Raw genomic sequence first — 18402 nt, forward strand, 5'->3', positions numbered from 1 at the left:
ATGATATTTTCAAAATCCACACATGCATTGTGAAAGATGTACATTAAATGAGGAAGACGGAACAGCTAATACCTTTGGATTATATTCTTGGTGAAAAATATTGCATGTTGTTTTGGCTACTAGGAGAATAAAGATAGAAGATCTTGGAAGAAGTACAAGCACGTAACTTTGAAGCAAAGTTAGTGAGATATTTGCTGTGTCTCACTTTTTTTTTTTTCAACTAGAGGTCCAGTCTCTGGAGAAATGCATCATTCTTGATTAAGTAGAAATGAAACCAAACCAAATCTACTACTTTAGAGTTAATTATGTCTCATAGTGACCTTCTTTCAGGTTTCCATACCTGTGAATATTTACAGGGGAAAATTGCCCATCTGGAGAAGATTGGCCAGTTACTGGATTTGAACCATGGTGAGAAATATGGACACTCCACTCCACATTATTTACAGTATATGAAAATCTGTTGGAGGGTCAGCTATGAGTCATTCTGACTACACAGCAATAAACTGAGTGGGGTTGAGTCGGGTTGAATGACTAAAACACAAGACATGAGAGACCCTTGGTGAGATGGATTATCACAGTAGCCAGAAAAATGGGCCAAGATTCTGGCACTTGTGCAGATACCCCAAAATATAGTGGACTTTATTCTGTCCTAGAAGGTCTCTAAGAATTAGAGTTGACTGGACAGCAATAAACAATAATGCAAATTAACTAAGATTGGAAGAAATTTCTGGAATATAAAAAGTTGAAACTGTTTTCCCTATCTAGAAATCAATTACAGCATATTATAGAGTTCTTTATCACTATAAGACTTATCAAAGTCATTAGAGTTGTTGACAAGAAATATAATGAATAAAAAATAAACACAAATTGACTACTTTTCACTGACAAAATGTACATAGGCTTTGGGTAATAGTATATAATTTTTCAAATACTGACTTAAAAATGGCTCTCTTTCTTTCCTAGCATTTTTAATTAGAAAAGCTAGAGTAGATTATTTTACTTATTTCTATATTGGACTTAGAGCTTGTCAGAGAGAATGGAGTGAAATACTTCATTTGTGGGACATAACAATGGAGGGGCTCTGATGGGAGAGTGTGGTATGTGTTGTGCTGCTAACTGAATGCTCAGCAGTTCAAATCTCCCAGCTTCCCCAGAGGAAGAAGATAGTCTCCTAACATCGAGACTTAAAGCCTCAGAAATCCAGTTGTAGCGGGGGTTCACCATGGGTCAAAATTGCCCTGATTGCAGTGGGGGATGTTACCTTGACAACATTTAACCTGGCTTTTTTCTGTACCGCTTTATTGTCAAAGAACTGACCTGTCCCAGACTGGAACATACCATTTCTAATCAGGCTATCTTTTTATTTCACCTTCAAAAAAGAATAGTATTCAACCTCTTTGTTTCTACCATCTATCTTTTCTATAAGTTATTGTTGTTTGTTGTTAAGTGCCATTGAGTTGCAGGCAACAATTAGCGACCCTATGAATGAAAGTCCTGGACACTTTCATCCTTTCTCCAGGTTCATAGGGTTTCCAGAGGCAAGCTATTGTGGAAGTGGATGCTACTCCTGCTTCCAAGCTTGTTTTAATTGGGGAGCTCCACCAAACACTGTCCCCCATGGGTAACTATTATCTCATTTGACTCATCAGTGTCACAGTGTTCAGTTTCACAGCAACCACAAGTTACCTCTGTACAGCAAGTAGGCATACCAGGGTTACACGACCTAGAAGAATGTTTCACCCAAAACAAGTATATTTTAAACTTTAAAGCTTTATTTAACATGACTATCACACGAATATTAACATGTTCAACTTACTTTGCATTTCTTTTTTAATCATAATTGAGTGTAGTCTAGCGTAAAAACCTAAAATACAGTCATTTTAACCAGTATTTGGAAAGATGTCTTAAGACGCACACAGTAGCTGAGGAACTGGCCTGGCCTAGTCTTTCATCTCTTTGGAAAGCAGAGCCTGAACCTGGCCCCCCTTGGACCACTGAGGCGTCAAGGACAAGGGTGACCGCTGTTTTCTCTGTCGTAGACAACACGGCCTCCATCCTGACCCGGAGGAACGGCTTCCGGAGGCAGGAGCAGGCTGTGTACTACCTGCCCATCTTCATCGTGGACAGCGGCTCGCCCTCGCTCAGCAGCACCAACACGCTCACCATCCGGGTGTGTGACTGTGACGCCGACGGCATCGCCCAGACCTGCAACGCTGAGGCCTACGTGCTGCCCGCGGGCCTCAGCACCGGGGCCCTGCTCGCCATCCTGGCCTGCGTCCTCACCTTGCTGGGTAGGTCCCCGTCCCGGAGCCGGGGGCACAGGGCCCTCTCATACTCCGGGCACAGGGCACAGCGGACGGTCGGTGAGACACACAAGGGGTGTTGGTGGCACTGCACATCATGTATGAAGCTGCTAACTGCAAGGTTGACAGTTCAAAGCTACGAGCCGTTTCTTGTAAGAAAGAGGTTTTGTCTTAATAACATTTTGTAACCAAGAAAGGAGGTGGAGGGTCTCCAGGAGTCAGAACAAACTCCATAGCCCTAGGCTTGTTTGGGTTTTATGTTTGTTTGTTTCATTATCTTCACATGTTCATAATTTTTAGTCTCACTAGAAGGGCATTTAATGTTCACAGCTTACATTTAATTCTTTGTCCATGGTTCCAAATGATGAATTCAAAGTCTAGCTCTGGAAAAGCAATCAATGTTTCATTCAAAAAGAACAGTGAAGATAAATAGTTTATGTTTAAAATGCATTTTCATCCTACAGTATCGTGGGGGTTTGATTTTGCTTCATGTTTTAATTTACCATCGCTTGGTTATTTACTTCTGAATATTCTACACAGGAGATGGATGAGAAACATTTTCCATTGTTTCAATTGTGCATTCATTTCAGAAACTGTAGTCTTTTATCCAAACAGCTTCTTAGAATTAATTTGATTTCTCAGTTTGTCTGCAAATTTTAAAAGATTGTTCATTCAATAGTACAGAAGTTATAATTTCCCAAAAGAACATTAATGTGTATGTCTGTATACGTGTGTGTGTGTGTGTGTGTGTGTGTGTGTGAGAGAGAGAGAGAGAGAGACAGACACTAATTTTCTCTGGTTATTTTTTCTAATTTGGGAAAGTGAGATTTCCCCCCTAGTTTTATAAGAATTAAAGCTTAATAAGCAATTATGAAGCATCCTTTTAAAGTGTGAAATATCCAACATGAGCGTTGTGTGATAGGACTTATTGTTAGCTGTACTTCTTTTTCAGAATATTCTTCCTATAGCAGTGATGACAAATTAGTAGTGTATCTGGGATACTACTCTTGTAGATATTTAGTAAAATTAGCAAAGCCAATCATGATTTATTTTTCATTCAATAGTTTATTTCAATAATAGAAGCATTGGAAGCATCAGTGGTGTTTAAGACTGGATTCAGTATACTTATACTCCATTATTGCCTCCAACATATTGCTTATTTCTTTGAAAGGGAAGGTGAATCCATCTAATACTGGTTTCTTAACCTTTAAAGCACAAAATAGAGAAACAGAATTGCTGTCAAGTTAGAACACGCTCATAGCTGACCCTCTGTTGGTCTCCAGGGTGGCAAATCATGAAGGAAGAGATGGTTCATCTTTCTCCTTCAAGGCACCTAGTAGATTTTAACTGCTAGCCAGCAGAGAAGTGGAGCCTTTGATGCAATAATGTCATTTCTTATGGGCTATACCATCCGAGTTGTATTTAACAGCAGAGAGACTAGGAGAATTTTCCCTGTTGTGCTGTGGTGAGAATCTTTTTCTAATTCATGTACAGAACAGAACACCTCTATCTACAGAGCATCAGACAGTTGCTGTCAACACCCTGTAATAACTCTAAGAGTAAACGCTTTCCTCTGAGTCCTCTCTCCTCGTTCTTCCTCTCCACCTGCCTCTCTTACTTCCTTCCATCCAAATTTTCTAAATGAGAAAGATGACCCTGCAATTAGCACATTCATGAATTTCCCAGTCAGTCTTAAGATTCTCTTGTCAGGAGTTGAGTGCAACTCGAGTGGTATATTGTCACATCCGGATGTCATGAGAAAGTTATTAATTAGGTACCTCAGTCATGCTTCATGCAGGAAATCTTTCTCATCCACACTGCTGTCTAAATCAAAAACATGTCCCATCACCACCACTAATTTGATTATACGTTTTTATCAAACTTCAATTCATAGTTGACATCTGCTGGCTTTTCTTTCATCAAGCTAAAAATGCTTAAAAATAAGCTCTAAAAATGACTAACACATTCAGTTATTACCTCAGTGTACATATTTTGTCTTTAGAAAATTATCAGAGAAACTCATTTCAGCTCTTTAAAAATAAAATTGGTGTTAAATAGTGCACATGCATTCTGAGAATAGACCTCTGGTAGAGTCACGCAGTTCAAATCCACTAGAAGCTCTATGGGGACAGGATGGAAAGTGGCCTCTCTTGAAGATTTGTAGCCTCAGAAACTCAGGAGAGTGTCACTGTGTGTCAGAATCCACTGTAACGTTGGTTTTCCAGAGGTTACAGTTTTGAAAGAATATTCTAGTTTCTCTCCAATTGTGTACAAAAAGAGTTAGTTTTGCTGCACACAAAAGCCACCACTAAATTGACTATAGTGCGTTTTAAGGATTTTTTCCCTTTACTTGTGTGAACCTTGGAGTCCGAGTACTTGAGGTCCTGTAGCGTCTTGAGGTCCTGTAGCGTCTTGAGGTCCTGTAGCGTTCCCTTTGGCTCTTTGCTCCCCACGTACAATTGGGATTAGTTAGACTGAACCAGCTTCACAAACAACAGCTTAATAAGGTGCGTGTGGAGCTCACAGCTCACTGCTGGGTGTTCTGACTCTTCCTGTGTGTCTTGCGTGGCCAGATTGACATTCCCCTGTCATGCATCTTTTAACTTCTCTTCCTGAACTACCAGGCGGTGAAGCGTATTAGTCTCCCGTTACTGCTGCCAGGCATAAGTGTGTCCAACCAGAAAATACCTGTCTGCTTTTATAAGGTGTAGTGAAAATCCCTTAAGTGGGAAACACACTAGATGTCGAGGAGGGAAAAATGGTGGCACTGAGTAGACGATCGGACGTGGTAAAAATAGAGCACCTTTGTTATAGCTGTCCTTGTGGAAAGGAAAATAATGAACAGATTGCAAATGCTAATGAGGCCCGCATTCTCTTACTCCTATCAGCGTAGTAAAATGTGTATCAGAATAAACTTGCTTTTTCCAAAAGTTTTCCATCTCCTGTGATGTGGGGTTTTTTTAAACTTTTTTTGTAACTTGAGTGGAAGTTGACAGAGAACATTAGTTTTCTCTTCAACTTTTAAAAAATTGATTTTATGGGGTGTGTTGTAATCCCTTTGAGGTAACAGCATTCTTCCATGCCCTCCCCGTGGGCCCCACTTCCAGTCATCCTTCTTTTCTGCCAGTCTCTGCCATCTAGGCTTTGCTACTGGGCTTTAGTAAGCTCTTGGTTGCTGGACATTAGGCTATGTACCTTAGGGCCTTCTATCAATTATAACAAATGGTATAACAGATTTCTTAGAGAAGGAATTACTATTCTATATGCAAGAGAAAGATAATCTCTTATCATGGGAATTACATCCTTCAGAAACCTGTTGGAGGGCCAACTCTGGGTTATTTCCATCTGGACAACAATGAGAGAGAGGCATTTTCATGTGAGAAAACTGTGGTTTAAAGAGTAAGAAACAGGCACAAGGTGATGGAGCCAGTGACCACCAGAGCCAGAATTCAGGAACGGACAAGACTAGCCCCTGAATGTCTTTTTAAGGTGCTTTCCTATTTTACAGTATGGCACAGGTCCCTTGTGTCTGTGACAAGCCCAGAGATTCATCAGTTACATCACCCAGGCCCTGCCAGATTAGAGGCAGCAGACTCCTTCTGCTTCACATCAGTCTATCATTTTTGTTGTTGTTAAGTCAAAATGGCCAATTTAAAGTATTCTCCAATTACTTCCAACCTTGTTCTAGATGTTGCTGTCGCTAAGTTCCTTCGAGTCAAGGACAAATCATAGCAACTCTATATGAACGCAAGACCTGAACCCTGTTGTATAACTGCCAGCATTTCACTATGTTCATAGTGTTTCCAGAGGTATGTGGTTTAGGAAGTGGATGCCACTCCTGCTTCCAAACCTGAACCAATCTGGAAGTTCCTCCAAACACTGTCCATGATAGGCAACCATTATGGAATTGGACACACACACCTATGACACAGCGTTCAGCATCCCAGCAACCCCAGGTTACTTCAGTACAGCAAACAGAGAGACCATTGCTGTAGCCCTTAGGAAAAAGTTCATCCCCAAATCAGTTAACACTAGGCCCTCGGGACCCTTGGACCCTACCACTTTTAAAATACAGGCACACCTACTAGGTGCTGGTTGACTATAAACCAAGAGACTTCTAGCACATAGCTCATTGTTAGATGAATCTGGCAAATCCACTCACATGACACCTGATAAAATCGTATATGCTCAATTGGAGATTCTATTAGCTGATCAACCCAAACACAGTTTTCTCTGTACGTCAAGTAGTCACTTTCCTTAAACCAGTATGGTTCCTGGTTTGTCTTTGTTATTGCTTAGATGTTGTCAGGTGTGACTCATAGCGACTCTGTGAACAATAGCTACGAACACTGTCCTATCTTGTGCCATCCTCATCATCTCTAGCACATTTGAGCCTGTTGCTGCAGTCACTTTGTCAATCCTCCTCGTTTGCTGACCCTTCCATTGTCCCAAACATGATGTGTTTTCAATAAACACCCTCTCCTAGCAACAAGTGCAGAGTATGAGAGATGAGGCTTCGCCATCTTTGCCTTCAAGGATCATTCTCAGGACACTTGCAGTCCATGGAATATTCTGTATTCTTCTCCAACACTACAATGTTAAGGCATCAGTTCTGCTGTAATCCTGCGTTATCACAGACAGTAAGACAGACACAGGATAGAGCGGAGTTTAGGGCTGTTGTACATAGGTTCACTATGAAGTCGCAGGTGACTCGATGGCACATAACAACAACAACAACAACTAATATTTAAAAGTAAAAAACTTGATCCTGGTAGTTTGTCATTCTCTATCTTGAGACATCTGAAAACACATTTCCGTTATGCACACAATTTACACATCAGAAGATCTTATCTAGTTATTTCTTCGGCATGGAGTCCTGGTGGCTCATGGTAAAGAGCTCCACTGCCAGCCCAAAGGCAGGTGCTTCAAATCCTTCAGCTGCTCTGAGAAGGAAAGATGGGCAGTCTGCTTACTCGTGATAATTCCTGAAGATTCACTGGAGAGACACCTGTGATTCAGTTCTGCGTCAGTGGCACATAGCAACACCATGGTAGACAAGTGCCTTAGCCAACCTATTAGAACCTTTCTTATAGTCCGTTCCCATTTTTAAACATGGCCTCATGCACATGATAGCTTACTGCAACACAACCTACAGCACATACTGTGGAAGTATAGCACTATTCTAAAAGTGTTAGAAATGTATTATTGTTGTTGTTACTATAGCGTTAGAACCAACTCCTAACAAACTCTCCCACAGGTTTTCTGAGGCAGTAAATCACATAGGAGAATGCCTATCTTTCTTCTACAGAATAGTGGATGGATTTGAACCACATGCTTTTGGGTTGGCAGTACAACTCCTTAACAATGAGCCACCACAGCTCAAGATCAAGTGTACTGTGTTACAGATATAAGTTCACTTAATCTTTTTAAAACTACATGAAGCAGTCCCTATGAATATGTAGTATTGTCATCTATATATGACAAATAGTATCAGTATTCTTTGCCATTTCTTATGCACTTATTCTGTGCACAATGAAATGCATTTTTATCATTTACAAAAATCATGAGTTGTCCTTTTTGAATATAATCTGATGAGCAGAGGTTTATTGTGCATCAGTTAATGAGCAAACACAAAAGCTATTGAAGCTTTCTTATTCAGTGATCTGACCTCAAAGGAGTGTTGTTGTGGTTATGTGCCATTGAGTCACTTGTGACTCATATTGACCCATGTACAACAGACCTAAACCCTGCTCTATCCTGTGCCAATTGCACTGCCTCTGACACACCCATCCCGATTACCCCAGTCACTGAGTCAATCCACCTCTTAGAGGGTCTTCTCCATTTGCGCCATCCCTCCACCCTCCCAAGCATGATGTCCCTCTCCAAGAACAAGTCTCTCCTTACAACATGACCAAAGTATGTCAGATGAAGCCCCAGAATCCTTGCCTCCAAGGAGCAGTCTGATTTAACCCTCTCCAGGATGAATCTGTCTGTTTTCCTAGCAGTCCATGGTACATTCAATACTCTTCTCCAGCACCACAGCTCAAAGGCATCCACTCTCCTTCTATCCTCCCTAGTCATTGTTCAACTCTCTGATGCATAACAGGTGATTGCAAAGACCAAAGCCTGTATCAGATGCACCTTAGTCTCCAGAGTGACACCATTGCTCTTCAGTACCCTGGAGAGGTCCCTAACAGCAGACTTTCCCATCGCAATACGTGTTTTGATTTCCTGGTTGCTGGTGCCAAGAGTGTTGACCATGGAACCAAGCAAACTAAAGTTGTTAACAATCTCGGTCTCTTCACCATCCATCCTGATGCTGCCAATTGGTCCAGTGGTGAGAATCTTTGTCTTCTAACTCACTTAGCATTTCTTAAGCTCAAGGAACTGAAGAACAAATTCATACCTCAAGTTGCTATAATCAAAGATGCTTTAGGAAAAATATTAAATGATCCAGGAAGTATTAAAAGAAGATGGAAAGAATATGCTGAGTCACTGTATCAAAAGGAATTGGCAATACAAACACAGAAGAATTTAACAAAATAACATATGAGCAAGAGCCTATGGTGATGAAGGAAGGAGTTCAAGCTGCATTGAAGGAAATAGCAAAAAAGGAGTGTTAGGAAAAAAAATAAAGACAGAACTTAAGGAAATACTAACTATTTAAAAAAAAATCATACTGGCTACTATCATGCTGGCCCCACTATAGAAGAGAGCAGAGCTGTCATACTGGGTTTTCAAGGCTACAGTTAAGGAATCAGACTGCCTTAGCTTTGTTCCATGAAGGAAGTCGTGCATTTGAACCACTGACTTTGCAGCATGTAAACTGGCTAGTAGCTCGACATCTAATTGTCACTCATTGTAAGTGTTACTTGTTAGAGAATGTGTTGTTACGTACTGTCAACTTGACTGTGACACACTGAGACACTATGAGCAGAAGATCAGAGCCCTGCTCTATCCCGCTCCATCCTTATGTGCAGCGTGCTGGAACTCAGGGTTCTAATCACCCTGTTAGTCCCTGTTGTTGAGGATCTTCTTTGCTTTCTCTGACCATCCACCTTCCCCAGTGTGATGAAATTAGAGAAGAGTGGGCATCAAACAGATCGGATTTCAGAGGCTTTAAGTGAAATGCAAGTGAAACTTTTGTTGTAAATGAACTGCCAGGTACCCAGGTTATTCTGTGGAGTTACTTGACCTTACAGATGTTGAGGTTCCTGGTGTGAGTTCAGTGTCAAATATGACAAATTTGATATTGAGGAATGGCTGAGAAGGGCCCATTCATTTGACAAATGTCGCGGTTACCAATAAAATCTATCACAGGGGAATGGCATGGAAAAAAACCAGATTGTTCTTCTTTACAGTCAAATAGGACATGAGAACGTGAGACTATGGAGTTGGCTGTATTTACAAAACTGAGAAGTCGGTGACACTGAGTGGAGAAGCCCTTCTGTTTGGACTGGAAATGACAAGGGCTTGTTCCCAATTGGGGACATCTCTCGTTCTCAGAAGAGCTAAGCTTCCTGGTGGGGGTGTGAGGCTTAGAATGAATGTTAAAATGGGTTTGAAGCTTTGTAATGGTTGTTGCCAATATCAGGCCGTAAGATTCACAGCTGATTCAAGATTAGAACAAAATCAGTGACATTTAATGAGTGCCAGATGGTGAAACTCTTAACCGATTTTTTTTTTCCAAAAATCGTTCTTTGTGAAGTCACCAGGATCGGAGAAGAGTGAGGGGTAAACAAATAATACTGACTGAGTTGTAAGTACATTGATTTGGATAACTTTTTTCCCATAAATTATTGAACTTGGACATAGATTTTGCCAGTAGATTTTATTCAATTCATTTTTCCTTATACCTTACAGAAACAGCAGTACTGGCAGCCAAATAGCTTTTACACTTTTTCGTATTTCATTTGGCAATGGAAAATTTAGATTAGTGGGCTCTGATAACACAATGACTCAGACTTCTCTAATGTTTCTGGCATTTTGTTCAGATGTGAAGTCCTCCGGAATATGCAGTGAGCCCAGAGCAGGTGAGATTCCGTGTGCAATGTCACCTTTTGTAATTGCCTCATTAGGGAAAGAAAAAAGCAAAACAAAAAACAGAAAGAAGTAAGTGAAATGAATGTTAACAGCTATATATCACTTAATAGTGCCCAGTACTTTCATTTTAATACATAATAAAAATTATTAATAATATATTTTAAATTCATTTTGTAATTAAATTTTTGAAACCACATGTATTTTACCCTCAGCGTCCATTTCAATTCAGAATGGCAACATTTCAAATGCTTCCTGGTCTGTGTGACTAATACCTACTTTATTATGCTGTGAGTCCAGACAGAAACATTCCTAGGATTAAAAAGAAACTCTGGTTGCTAGAAATAATCATTCACGTCTTCTCCACAATTAGTATAGTGAATAAGCACTTGACTTTTAACTGTAAGGTTGACAGTATCAACTGAAGAGACTGGCAGTCTATTTTTTTAAAAGTTGCATCTTGGAATAGCACGTTACACTTGCTGTGCATCTGAAAGCTGTACAGTGAATAAGGATGACAGAAGAATTGTTGCCTTTGACTTGTGGTATTGGAGAAGAGTACTAAACATCCATGGACTCCCAGATGAACAAACAGGTCTTGGAGAAGATGAAGCCAGAGTGCTCCTTGGAGACAAGAATAGTGAATCTCCCTCTCACATAGTTCTTATTTTTCAAATTTTTTTAAATTAATTTTTGTTTTATTCGGGTTTGCTTCCAAAGTTCATATATATTGTTTTTCACACTGGATCTTTCCCATTTCCTTGACCCACCCCTCTCTCTACCCTTCAAATTGTGTGACCCCATGATTACCACTTCCTCATCTTCACCCCACTGCTCCTACCCTTTCACCACTTGGATCCTCACAGTCGTTTTACTAGTTATCTTTCGATTTCTACAATAATGATCTTGTACAGGATTTATGGGACTGAGTTCGTTCACTCAGCATAATGCTCTCCAGTCCCTCCCAAGTTATGTTGTCATTTTCAAAATCATTGCTCCTGCATACTGTGTAGTTTCCATCATATGAATGTATCACAATTTTTCGATTCATTCAATTGTGCTTAGACATTTGGGCCATTTCCATGTTCTTGTGATGGTACTTAACACTGCTGTGAACATTGGTGTACAAATCTCTGTGCCTCATTTCTAATTTTCTCAGGTATATTCCAAGCAGTGGAATAGCTAGGTCATAGGGGATTTCTGTGTTCAGCTTTTTAAGGAAACGCCAAACTGCTTTCCAGGGTGGTTGTACCATTTTACAATCCCACCAACAGTGTATAAGAGTTCCTATCTCTCCACATCCTCTCCAACATTTATTACTTGCTGTCCTGTTAAACTTTGCCACTGCTACTGGAGTGAGACGGTATCTCATTTGCATCTCTCTTATTGCCATTGATTTGGAGCATTTCTTCATGTGTCTGTTGGCCATCTGACTATGTTCCTCTGAAAAAAGTCTTGATTTATTTTGCCAATTTTGTAATTGGGTTATCAGTCTTCTTGTGGAAGTCCAGGAGTATTCTTTAAACTCTTGAGATGAGGCCCTTGTTCGAGATGCTATTGCCAAATATTTTCCCCCCAGTCATTCAGTTTTCTTTTCACTTTGTGTTTTAATGTGAACAAGGATTTAATTTTTAGAAGGTACCATTCATCAATTTTATCCTTTCCTGGTTGTGTATTTCTGACTGTATTTGTCAGCCTTTTTATACCATGAGCTAGAACTCCTAAGATTGGTTCCTACTTTGTCTCTTATGATCTTTGTGGTTTTGGGCTTTACCCCTACGTCTTGGTTCCACCTTGAGTTGATTGTTGTGTATGGTGAGAGATGTGTCCAGTTTTGCCAGCACCGTTTTGTTGAAGAGGTTGTCATATCACCATTTGAGAGTTTTGATTCCATGTCAAATATCAGTTGACTATAGATAGATGGATTAATTTCTGGATTCTCTAATTCATTGGTCTGTGTGCTTGACATTGTAACAGAACTATGGCTGTTTTGGTTATTATAGCGGTGTAGTAGGTTTTGTGATCAAGGAGTGCTATGCCTCCAGTTTCATTTACTGCTGCAGTAGAAACTCAGCTTTTAGCTTCTGCTTTGCCCCTCTGCTTCTCTTTGGTCAAGTTGCAGTGATTCAGGTTTCCATAGAGAGACCTAGTGATGGCCTGCATTGCTTACAGCATTAGAGTGGTGCTGTCTGTGACATCTGACCCTTGGCTGCACCTCCAGCCATGCGCTCCACCCTCCTGTGCCTCCAGCCACACTGACCTCAGGACCTTGGCTCATGATGTTCCCTGTGCTAAGGATGCTCCTCCTTGGCTTCAACACGTCCCTCTCCAACTCATCATGACTTGCAATTATCCTCAATTAAGACTTAAGCGGATTCTTTCCTCTCATTTATGGATTTTCATGAGCTCTTACCTCCCCCTTTTGCAATACTTAGTCTACTTCTACTTTAACATTCATTTACTTTATTGCTTGATCAACATCTACCTAGCACATTTAACTGTAAGCTCAATGAAGAAACGGATTATGTCTGCTTCTCACTGTAATGTTTGATTGCAGCTAATGTCGTAAGTGGAATGCTTTAACCATGTAGATTTAACCACAGTAGAAATTGTGAAGATGGTGCAGGATTGGGCAAGGTTTCAGAATATCCTTCTGAGCTGGAATCTATTTGATGGTACCTGGCAACCATAACTATAGCAAACAGTCAACGTATTCCTGTGAAATAGATACATAAATTAATGAACAGGAAGCTTAATATGATTATCACGTGTCTGGACTTCAGTTAGACCTGAATTATTTCTTCTGTCTCTGCTCAGGAGTCTAGTCCTTATGACAGAAAAGACATGTGATAAAACCTCTTAAAATATATAATCTTGTGCTTACTTAGGCAGAAAATGTTCTTTTTAATAGTAGGATTATCCCCGCAGTCCCTGAAGAGCAGTTGATACTTGTTCTATGTAAAGGTTAAAATTTATTTTTCTTACGTGCTCAAGTACTTAGAAATTAATATTCTCCCAATTCATTGAAATGTTAAATTGTCTAACCCTCTAAAGCACTTCACACTTTTCCTTGCTTCGAGCAAGACTAGAGACGAAGCAGAACTCCATAAGACACTTAAATGTGTGTGTGTGTGTGTGTGTTTTAACTGTGAACTCACACACCCCTGAGTACAGGCCTGTCTGCCTTTGATTGAGGTGGTCTGTATTTGAATAGAGTTGATGAATAGAGTGAAAATACAATTTGGATGCTGTTAAGTGCCATCAAGTTGTGCAAAATTCATAGTGACCCTGTGAACAACAGATCTAAACATTGTCCTATCCTGGGCCAGCCTTAAAATCTCTGACACACTTGAACCCACTGCTGCAGTTACTGTATCAAACCAGCTGATTGAGGGTCTTCCTCTCTTTCTCTGACTCTCTACATTTCCAAGCATAACATCCTTCTCCAAGGAACAGCCAACAACATGCCCAAAATATGTGAGACAGAACTTTTCCATTCTTGTCTTCAGGGAGCAGAATCTAGGAGATAGTTGCTGTGTACAGAGTGTCATAGAGTTGATTATGCCTCATGTCAGCTCTCTATGAGGTTTCTGAGGCTGAAAATCTTTACAAGAGTCTCCCCTTTGTCCCATAGGGTCTGAACTACAGACCTTCCAGTTTGCAACCAAATGTATAATACACTGAGTCATCAAGGATCATCCTGAAAAGATGTCTAAAGCAGAATCATGATTTTAAAAACTTTTGACTTTGTGGACAATAAATCAAAAGAGCGAGTGATCAATGTATAACCATCACCCCTTATCCTCGTGCTCATCTGTCCCCTCCTCTTTGTCCTTTAGTGCACTTTCCTCCTCCTCGATACCCAGTGTGGGCAGCAGGTGTGTTTTTTTCACCTGCCCTTCAGTCCACCTCACCTCCATTCTTTCTGTTTGATGCCTCACTCACCTTGACTTCCCAAAAAGAAAAGCATTGGTGATCACGTTTGTTTTAGGAGGACCAAGTGAAAATTATCAGTACTTGCAGTTGTATGTAAATCGTAAATGATTATTTTATGCCTTCATGTGTCTAAAAATGTATAGATAGGCACTTTTTTTTTTCTTTAAGGAGAGCCTGAAAGATAAAATGGTTAAACATTCAACTGCTAGCCAGAGTGGCTCAGAGTACAAGTGGACATGTGTCTCCTTGAGTCACTTCTTTACAATCTCTGCATGTACAACTAGGAGTGAGATTGCTGGGGTTTCTCATACCTCTGTGTCTATTGTTTTATTTTTAAGAAACATGTAAGCAAAGGGGTTTTTAACTACTTAGCTACAATTTTGGTAAATAACTGAATGCAGTAAGAATAGAGTAGCAAATAATAATCAGGTCAAATAGAAAAGAAGAATACTACAAAAAAGAATTCAAACTATCTCCAAAGGCATCCAGTAGAACTGTTCTTACCTCTCATGTCTCATGTGTTGATGACAGTGAAATACATATGATTTTCAATGAAAATTAATGATCTCATTTTATTTCATATCAAGCAAGTACTTAGCATTTTGCTTTTACATTTAGTCAGTATTTACTAATGTTCTTCTTGGGTTTATATATTTGTTTCATTTTTCACATGCTTCTTAATACCAGATAAAATATAAAATAAAAGCTTAAAAAGACACTTTAAGTATAACTGCTCTGCTTTTTCATACTGCTAACAGTAATGTATTCCAACCATCAATTAAATATATTTATGGCCATTTAGAGCTCTGAGGGGGAAAGAAAAACAAGTTGAGATAATAGAAATATCTTTAAAGATATTGTATGAAACTAAGACATTTCTGTCTTCATTTTAGAATTCCAAAACGAATGAACACTTTTTCCAGATTATGTTGATGGACAGTAAAAGATCTACAACATCAGATGTGTTCTCACATCCGATAGCAATTTCTCAATGGTGGTCAGTATAGCCTCCTTCTGGTGGATGCTATTGAAGATATACAAGAATATAGAATAGTTTAGTTTTTATTTAAGTCCAAAAAATAGCCCCTGTCATGGTTCTCCTTTGCTGTCTCTCCTACAACCACATGCTTTACAATTTAATGTTATTACTTTTGATAAAGGAAGAAAAATCTGGTGTTAATGGGATGCTGGATTTCTTAAATCTCTCTCTGACGGATGCAGAAGAAGAACTCTCTGCTCTCACTAGGTATAATGCATAAAGACCAAGTCCAGTATTTCATCCATGAAAGTGAGGCTCAATTTATTCTAGAGAAGCTTTTAATCTTTGTATATACTGCCTGACATGCTGGATTTTACCTAACAGCTGAGTTTCACAGACAAGGACCAGGTATTTCTTCAAAGAACCAGACAAAACGCTGTAATCCATTTCCCTCTGAAATGGCAGTTGTTAAATTAAACACCAAACATTTATGAAGGCCACTTTGCCCTTCCAGCAATTAAGGGGTTGAAAGACATCCCTTTTGCATGTCGTGGCTTTGAAATTAGTACCTTGATCATGCACTGGACCTTCCGTCCGTGCTTTTGCATACTTTGGGGGCTCTGTTCAAAGGGGAGAGACATCCGTGCTGAACAGGTGTGGAAAAGGGTTGCTCGATGCATGAAAGGGTTCTATTTTAAAGTCAGTTGAGCGATTCTGAAGCCTCCACGGCTGTGAACTGTCACAGAAGCAGGTGCCAATTCACTGCCCCCCAGGGCCAGAGCACAGTGGTCCAGGCCTCGTGTCCTCAGTGGCCAGGCGACTGACATCTTCTCCTTCTCGTTGTTTCAGTGCTGATCCTCCTGATTGTCACCATGAGAAGGCGGAAAAAAGAGCCCCTGATCTTCGACGAGGAGAGGGACATCAGGGAGAACATCGTGCGCTACGACGACGAAGGCGGAGGGGAGGAAGACACCGAGGCCTTCGACATGGCCGCCCTGCGGAACCTCAACGTCATCAGAGACACCAAGACCCGGAGGGACGTGACTCCAGAGATCCAGTTCTTGAGTCGCCCCACGTTTAAGAGCATCCCGGATAATGTCATTTTTCGGGAGTTCATCTGGGAAAGGCTGAAAGAGGCCGACGTGGACCCCTGTGCGCCTCCGTACGACTCTTTGCAGACATATGCCTTCGAGGGCAACGGCTCGGTGGCCGAGTCCCTCAGCTCCCTGGAGTCCATCAGCTCGAACTCGGAGCAGAACTACGATTACCTCAGCGACTGGGGGCCGCGCTTCAAGCGCCTGGCCGACATGTACGGGACAGGCCAGGAGGGCCTCTACTCCTAGCTCTGGAACCTTCTGTGTGGCGTGAACCGAGGCAGACAAGGGAAGGACAGGCCGACGGGGGAAGCCCATCGACCACCACACACAGAAAACAAGGCCTCCCTTTGCTGGGGGAAATGATGGCTGTACACATGTCTCCACGTTTAACTGTTTAGGTTTCTGCCTTGGTGAGGCGTATCTTCATCAGACTTCCCCAAGGGATGGTGCTGGCCCGGGGTTGGTGCTGGCCCAGGCACTGAGCATTTGAAAGCTTTTTGATAAAACAGAAATGCTCAGTGGTTTGTGAATAGATAGCAACTCTCCTGTACCTGCAGACGCATCAGACCTCTGTCTACCTTCGTGGCACCAACCAGTGATAAGTCGAGACGATGGCCTGCCATTAAAGTCTTAGAATTTCTTGCGTATCAAAACCCAGGACAAATTTCATTTACACCAAAGCTTTGAGCTTACAGGCTTACAGAATCCAGCAGCATTCCTTTGCTGTGGATTCACAAGGCATTTTATTCAGAAATAAATACATTTTTAGGCAGTTTTCCCCAAATGAACATCTGTGAATATAAACCCAACAAAATTTGCTTGAGGGCAATGTGCACTATTGCTTAGCAAGTGAATTAGGAGATGTTGCCCTCAAAAAAAAGAAAAAAGGGTGAACCATTATGAAGAAGGTTGGCAGTTGTTTTGAGATGCTTGTGTAGGTATGACCAAAGTTGCTGTCTATTTGTTGATTTTTATTATCTCTTCTGATTTGTACAGGAGAAGTTTTGTTTCCTTTTTTTTTTTTTTAAACACATGATGTTATATTTATTTTGGAGCTCCAGACTCCACTCAATTCAGGTCCATCTTACTGCCTCATAGTAGTAAATACGTAGGAACGTACTGGTTTTTCTCTAGTCTGAGCTACATGAAGGGAATGGAGCATGGAAATGGGGAAATAATAGTAGCGCAATCATGCCCCATCACATTGCAGATTCCTGAGGAGAGCACAGCTCTAAGGACATACAAATTGTTCGGAATCATTAGCTTGAGCGAAACATCGGAATAAAACGTTTGTACTTGGGATTGTAGGGTGAAGACTTCAGAGAGAATAGAGGTTCTCTTTGCTGTAAGATTTCTTTCTCAAGGTCACTCATTCTGTTCGCTCCAAACATTTATGAGAACACAACTCCCCTCAAACTTCTTTTGCCGTAAACATGCTCAATCAGAGGACAAGATTCCTTTTCTGTCTTGAGTCATGTCACTATCAGTTTCAAAACCGCTTTTTAAATTCTAATGCGAATATATCCTTCGATAATGACCCAAATGATGGATCCTTTCTTAAAGGAATCTTTAAATTCTGGTGCAACTAATTAGCCAGTCTGTGTAATAGAGTTTCTGGAACCTGGTTTGTTTAGACGTGCCAAAGCGAAGAAGACAATTTCAAATGATCATGTATTGTAAATTCAAAGGGGGATTCTTAGAGTAAGACTTTTGTAGTTAAAAACAAAAATAGTTGATATATTGCCCTCTTCCTCCCCCCCCAGACTAATATAAGTTTAATGTGCATATATTCAAATAAGAAGGAATTTATTTGTTCTTGATTTCTCTCTCTGAAAAGTTCTCATTGGAGTCCTAGTAAATTTGCAGAGTGGATGATGTAGTGTTGGAAATTATGTACTGAAAGTTCTCCTTTTCTCCAAGGCAAAGACGGAACCAAACTTTCTTGTGGATGGCACAAGGAGAAGCCATGTAGGAAGGAGTCTGTAAATTTGCAGCCCACCTTTCGAAACAAAGTTTCTGTGGAAGTGGCCTTCAACTTCATAAAAAT

General features: G+C 40.6%; 1 protein-coding gene across 1 annotated transcript in view; it reads left to right on the forward strand.

Annotated features, from left to right (window-relative positions):
• Positions 1-16601, forward strand: part of CDH7 (cadherin 7, type 2) — a 152698-nt gene extending 136097 nt beyond the window's left edge. Inside the window, exons 10-11 of the mRNA XM_006892742.1 lie at positions 2040-2291; positions 16108-16601. Of these exons, the coding sequence (XP_006892804.1) occupies positions 2040-2291; positions 16108-16601 (746 nt within the window). The remainder of the gene's footprint in view (positions 1-2039; positions 2292-16107) is intronic.
• The last annotated feature ends 1801 nt before the right edge of the window (positions 16602-18402 follow it).

This window comes from Elephantulus edwardii, unplaced genomic scaffold (assembly GCF_000299155.1).
Source record: "Elephantulus edwardii isolate Elephantulus edwardi_28Jun2011 unplaced genomic scaffold, EleEdw1.0 scaffold00118, whole genome shotgun sequence".
NCBI classification, from domain to species: Eukaryota; Metazoa; Chordata; class Mammalia; order Macroscelidea; family Macroscelididae; genus Elephantulus; species Elephantulus edwardii.